General features: G+C 49.2%; 1 protein-coding gene across 3 annotated transcripts in view; it reads left to right on the top strand.

Annotated features, from left to right (window-relative positions):
• The first annotated feature begins 39 nt into the window (after nt 1–39).
• The window catches only part of BTK (Bruton tyrosine kinase), a 23,462-nt gene continuing 17,099 nt past the window's right edge, over nt 40–6,402 (top strand). For 2 of the 3 annotated variants that reach the window (XM_025207468.1, XM_025207469.1), the window contains exon 1: nt 4,692–4,748. In XM_025207468.1, coding sequence (XP_025063253.1) covers nt 4,713–4,748 — 36 coding nt within the window. In that variant the 5' untranslated portion in view covers nt 4,692–4,712. Of the gene's footprint in view, nt 143–4,691; nt 4,749–6,402 lie in introns of those variants that run through there. The other variant, XM_006026519.3, reaches the window with a different exon arrangement.

The following is a 6,402-nucleotide window of genomic DNA, read 5'->3' as shown; positions in this document are numbered from 1 at the left end:
TGCTGCGAGCTGATTACATCTTTGTTTAAAACAAGCCGCCCACGGGGCGTTCCTTTGTCCTGATACTGCTGGGAAAGCATCCTCAGTGAGCAGAGTTAGCTCCAAGGCATGTGCATGGAGGAGGAGTGACAGAAGTTCATCAGTAAGTGTTTTTCCTTTTAGACATTTGGAGACCCCTGGGGCCAACATAACTCGTGTGTGTGGAAGGGGAAGCGATGGGAATGAACAGAACACCTTGCCACTGCCGTGGCATCCAGTGTGTCTGTGACGTACCTCAGGATTCACAACGGGCTTTGTTGCAAAGTCTACCATGGGCATAGGAGCTGGAAAGGAATAGCTGAGAGGAGGAATGGAGAGAAAAAAGCAGCCATCAATTCATAACTAGTGTGCTAGATGAGCGATGAGGCTGTGAATGGCGTCTGGATGGTTTGCTGCAACCAGCAGCATGGGGTTCAGAATTGGAAGGTGTCTGGAGGCCCCATTGACCAGGCAGAGGGATGTCACAGGGAAAGCATGACAGGACAGGAAGCACCTGCAGGGCACTGCAGTGAAGTAGTACCTGTCCAGGGGCTCACAGTGTCAGGATACAGGAGTTCTGGAAACAGCCCTTTGAGAGGACGGCAGGATGTGTGTCTGGATGGTAGCATGCCCAAAAGCAAAGTTTCTCCCCAGACAGTGCTGGTGCAAGAGGGAGGATGCCCCTTCTTTATGCTTGGCAGATAGTCTGGTTATTCCTACCTACATCTCAGCCTTTTTTGGATCCTTCTCAGTTTGTGGCCTCAGGAATCACTTGTAGCAGTAAGTCCCTCAGGTATGAACCTCATCTGGTCAGGAGTGGTGTGGAGTTCACACCAGCTGAGAAGCCCCATGAGTTTCACACCCCTGAGGTTCTTGCATGTTACTGACGTGGCCACTGCTGTGCACAAATGGCTACAGGGAGAGTTTGTGAGTAGAACAGTAGACTCCGTGTAAAAGCTCCTGAGTTCTTCTCCCATCTCTGCCACTGATTTCCTGTGTAACCTGTGCTGGTCATTTCTTGCCATGCCTGCATCACGGTATTCATGATGTGTAAAGCATTTTGAGTTGCATGTGTTGGCAAAGCATGATCAAATCTCACTGGTCTGCCTGCCTGGATAACAATGCACTGGAGCCGAGAGAAGCAGTGCCACCTGGAAGAAACAGAAATGCTGCCAGGAGTCCAGGCTGGAGATGGTGCCAAGGGTGGCTGAGCTGGACTGTGCCTGGCAATACACAGCATCCGCATGGCAAGCAGGAAGGAGAGGGGCACAGGAGTCTGTCTGGGGCCTGGGGGCAAGAGGTCTTTCCTGGAAAGACTTACACCCCCTGTGTCACCCCTACAGTTATCTGTAACACCTCCTTTCGCTGGTCCTCTTTCTCTTCCTCAGTCATTGCCCCTTTACTTCCCCACCAGTCCGTCCCCTCTCCCAACTCATACCCTCCCCCTGCCCCCCAATCCCTTGGCTGTCTCTAGCCACCAAAAGATCATGGCTTCTAGAGTTCAGTCCCCCGCAGGTCATCTTCTCTTCTTGATTGACAAGGGATGCCGCCTTGTACCTGCCTTAGCTCCTACAGCAGATAAGACGGGGATCTGCCACAGCTGACTAATGGGTAGGAAGGGCAGCTGCTTCTGCTGAATGATTGTGCCAGTTGGTCAGAGCTTGTGGCCTCCAGCCAGGAATGATGCATTGCTTCTCTAGTGCCAGGACATGTTTCTGGACTGCAGGCTGAGCACTGAGATAGTTTGAACATTATTCTGCCGGGACACAGTGGGATTCCCAGTGCTCTGTTCGCTAGTCATGATGCAGTTGCATCATACCAGTTAAGGGTCCACAGAACAGCAGAGAGGATGGAGTCACAGCTCAGTGCTGGGGGTCTCGGTCTTAGGACTGCGATACAGCAGAGGAGAAGCAATTGCATCTCAGTTGTGGAAGCCCTTGGATAATGTAGCAGAACTGATACTGTCTTTGCCTTCCCCTTATTTCTTGGTCACTTTGACATAGATCAGACCCCTGAATGTAAAAACTGCTTGTTCATCTGCAAGCCTGTCTTGTGTGACTGGGCTGAATTAGCTGGGGCATAGCGCCCAGCATGTGTCTCCCTCCATAGAGATAAAGCTAGGGGAACAGGCAGGGGTACCCTTAGGACTGAGCAGTGGGCAGGTACCATGTGAAGAAACAAACCCTGCTAAAAGAAACTGCAGGAGGTCCAGGCATGTGCCTTCCAAGACAGCCTGCCTTACACCCCTTCCAGAGCTCTTCATTCAGTAGTTCTCAGTGTTACATCACTGAGTGTCTCTCTGTCTTAAGCCCCCCTGGCATCTCCACACTGGAATTGCTTCCCACATGCCTTGTCCTTGTCTTACTCCATTGTTAGTCACTGACCAAGCTATCTGTAGTGCTGTGGCTCTGCCTGGGGCTCAGGGGTAGCAAACTGCCCCTGGGGAATAGTCTCTGTGCAAGGCTGAGCTGGCAGCTAGGTAAGGAAAGGGTTGCATTTCAGCTCTTGCCTGCTTCTCACGGTCTCTAGGGGCTGTGAACAGCCCTGCCATAAGTTGAAGCAGCTCCAAAGTTGCTCTAAACTACACGGGGCAGAGAAGCCCCAGCTGAGGCAAGACTATGGGAAGCACAAAGGTGGTTTTGTCTCCTGCCCCTTCCCTGGTCCCATGATGAGTGCAAAATATGGAGCAACTGAGACCTAGGGCAGACCCGTTCCACTCCCCTCCTTCCTGGGCACTGCCTGCTGCAGCCCCTTTCCTGGAGCATGAACCCAGCCAGGCTGGGTCTCTGGCCCCACACCCCCATGGTTGATGTGTGCTGAATTTCATGTCTGCTCAGAGCTCTACGATTAGATCTTGCATTCGTTCTTGCAGACAACCTCCAAACAGAGCAGGGATCTGCACGTGGGTCCAGTTAACATCTTTGTGCATGCTGCAATCACTTTCCATGAGTCAGCGCTCATTGAGAGCAAGCCCAGCTCAGAGCAGAGCGGCAGGCTGGACTACATGGCCTGGCTTGCTGGGCTATGCAAATCCACCCACTGGCATGGATGAGTGAGCTCTGCAGGTTTTCTGGGGGAGGAGAGTGAGGCTGGAGCCCAACTTGGCCACATGAGCCTTACCCAAGCTTGCCCGATATCAGAGGGAGACAAAAATAGATTTGCAGGAACAAAGGATCCAAAATGCAGCCTCAGTAGTTTAGTAACTGCCACATTTCCCTACTGTCAGCCACTTTGAAACCTCTGTCCTGCACAGCTGGGACTGCACACTAATTACTTGTAGCCAGATGCAAGCTAGAGCATTGACTGGAATTATGTTTGAGGGCAGATGCTGCTCTGCAGCTCCCTCTGCTTCCACAGCATGTGTTGCTTGGGTCCTCCTAGGCAAGGGGAAGGCAGGTATCCACCCAGACTCCACTTTGGCAAAGCCTATGAAGATGCTCCTTTTTAGCTGCTGGGTTGTGGAGTTCACATGAACTGGGCACCTGCTGTCACATACTCTGAGAGCCACCATGGCCCATTCAGTTGGAAGACAGCCTTGCTGAGATACACATTTACACCCCTGTCTTACTTTGCCCATTACTCCACCCATGAGAGCATCTGCTGAGGATAGTAGAAGGCAGTGACAGAGAAAGGATTGATCTCTGAACCTGTGTACTGGCTGGCCAGGGCTCAGGGCACAACAAAGGCCCCAGATCCATCTGCTTGGAATAATGGGCACTCTCAGGCGAAGGAGCAGGTGAATCGCTGTGAGGGTGGGTGGAGGCTGACCCCAATGCCTGCCCCAAGATGAATGTGGAGGCAGCCTCTCAGCACTGTACAGCAGTGCTGCATGCACATCCTATAGGGTGTGCACATGATAGATCAGGCAATAAGGCAGCTGCATCCCTCCAAGAAATGCACCCCAATACTGACAGAGCCACTTTCACCCACTCTTGCCATAGGATCAACTAATCCCAAGTCCTTGGGGCTTTTGATGGACAGAGGTCCCCAGAGTCATCACTGCCCAGACCACGCTCAGATGTCCTCCTCCACCATACCCCTTCCCCCCAGCCTGTTGCAGGCTCTCCTACCCAGGTTTTGACACTTCGTGCTCGCAAATGCAGCTGTCCCATATTTATCAGAGTACAGTTGACCAAAGTGAGATACTAGCAGGAAGTAACATGAGCCAGAGAGGGGGAACTACCGTGTCACCCCAACCCCCACACTCTCAGTCTGATACAGATGGACAACTTCTGCAGAGGTACGTGGCAGACACCCTGCAGCATTCACTGAGTATAGATGGGATCAGTGCTGCTGGAAAAAGAGTAGGGAGCTAGGCCTAGTCAGTGGTCAGTGGAAAGAGTCTCCAGCATGGCAACCTGGAGCCTGGGCTCCATGGCCAGCTGATAGCAAGAAGAACAGGAGCCAGGGGTCTGGCTTACTATGACAATGATTCATTAGACACATTACAGAAGGGCTGAGAGCCTGCTCAGGATTGGACCCCTTTTTGCTGGGCGCTGCCCAAACCCATCATAAACAATGCCTGCCTATTGGAGAAGCTAGGTATCTATGCCAGGCTAAACAAGGCTGCATTGTGTGTAAGGAGTCATAGCAATGGGACATAAGGGCCTGGTCCTCCCTCGGTATTGATCTTCCTTTCGTCTCTCATCGGGCTGTTCCTGGAAGACACAACAGTGAGATGTCCTGCCCCTCCTATGATTCTGGCCATTACTCAGTGGCTGCACCTCAAGGTAAAGACTTTATCATGCTTGTCAATAGAACTGGGTAAGTAGTTTGGGAGACGAGAGGTGAACTCAGCCTGGTGCATTCCTGGGGTCAGAGCACTGGCCATTTGTGAAAGTTTGGATTGCTATCACACCTCTGAGAAAACGGCCACTCTTCCATGGGTTGGAGCACAAATGGAACTTCCTGTGATAGGCCAGGTTGGAGCTGCAGTGTTCAGCAGTCGTGACTTTTTGTATTTTTTTTCAGCAGTCACAATTTTTTATTTGCTCCTTAGTTTAGTATATTTTTTAAATCAATACTGTACATCGAAAGAATTGTTCAGCTAAGACATTTTCAGGTTGCTGCTGAGGAAATGTGTCATGTTAAGGCATATGTAAAATGTTAAATGTACATACATATAAAGGATGTATACAGGGATGGATGGATCATGTACGGAGATAAACAGTCAGTCAGTCAATAAGTACAATATCTGGGCTCATTTACTCCTCCCCATTGGTTTGCTAACAATACCTTGTATAAAACTGGTTGGCTGTAAGTTCAGATACTTTAGTAATAGAGGTCACAAAAGTATTTGACAGAGAAACAGACATTTTGAAGTGAGGATCAGGATCATTTATCAGAACTAAGAGGCATCTTAGCATGTGCCTGACCACAGGAAAAAAAATATCAATTACTTTGACTTTCAGTCTGAAAATGATTCATCCACACATTTATTTCATGAATCCTTATGAATAATGAAATCCAGATCACTTTGAAAATGATTCTTTAGCCAAGAAAAGGGGAGGGTTATGGTGATAAAATGTGACCAGCTGTAACTTTTAATAACAGAAATTATAAAAACTGCCTGAGCAGATCAGTTGATTTAGTGTGGATCTGAGTCTTGCGTCTGGCAGTGTACCCCATCCACTATGTTTCAGGTGAAGGTGACCCAGCCTCCTTGAATGTATTTCTGTAGAAGTTGTGCTGCATGTAGAGTTAAAGTTCCTTCCAACTAACATCTGATCATGTGATTCACTGGGACTCAATTCTATACCACTGCATGGGAGTGCTGCCATTAACTTCACTGGAGGAAAGAGCAATGACCATTCAGTCTCTTCTAACTGTAAATGCTGCTCTTGTGCATCACCAGTCAGCTAACTCAGTCTTACTAAACTCACTGCATACTACCTGGCAGCATATGCTCACTCTACTTTTTGCAGAGGAACCTGCTTCTTTATCCATATGGAATACATTGTTTTCCTGTTCCATACAGGTGAGGAAAGCAAGTTCTCCACTGCCCTTCACACCATTCATTCTTATCTAGTTCCCCAGCAGATCCTCTCTCATTCCCCTTCTGAATTAGACCAAGTCTATAATAGGGGTGCTTGTGACACTCACATTTTCTTTCTGTTGCCCTTAGCATCTCTCATTTCCCTTTCCCCTTTCAGTCCTAGTTCTGTAAATTGCATTGTCCAGCCTTGCAGAGCTCTGGGATACAGTGAGTTCTGTGTGCAAGGCATTACACCAAATACAGTTGTATTCTTGATACATGTGGGATTATTTAGACCCCCTATTAGGACTGTCAGTTCGGAGCTTTCTGCACGAGGGAAACAAGTGCTTTTAACAAAGTGAAAGTGATGCTGCATGTGGTTCTCAGGCATCCAGTGCTAACAATGCTCA

The sequence above is a fragment of the Alligator sinensis genome, unplaced genomic scaffold (assembly GCF_000455745.1).
Source record: "Alligator sinensis unplaced genomic scaffold, ASM45574v1 scaffold387_1, whole genome shotgun sequence".
Taxonomy (NCBI): domain Eukaryota; kingdom Metazoa; phylum Chordata; order Crocodylia; family Alligatoridae; genus Alligator; species Alligator sinensis.
The sequence above is the reverse complement of the archived record's forward strand: the minus strand, read 5'-3'. Positions and strand labels throughout refer to the sequence as shown.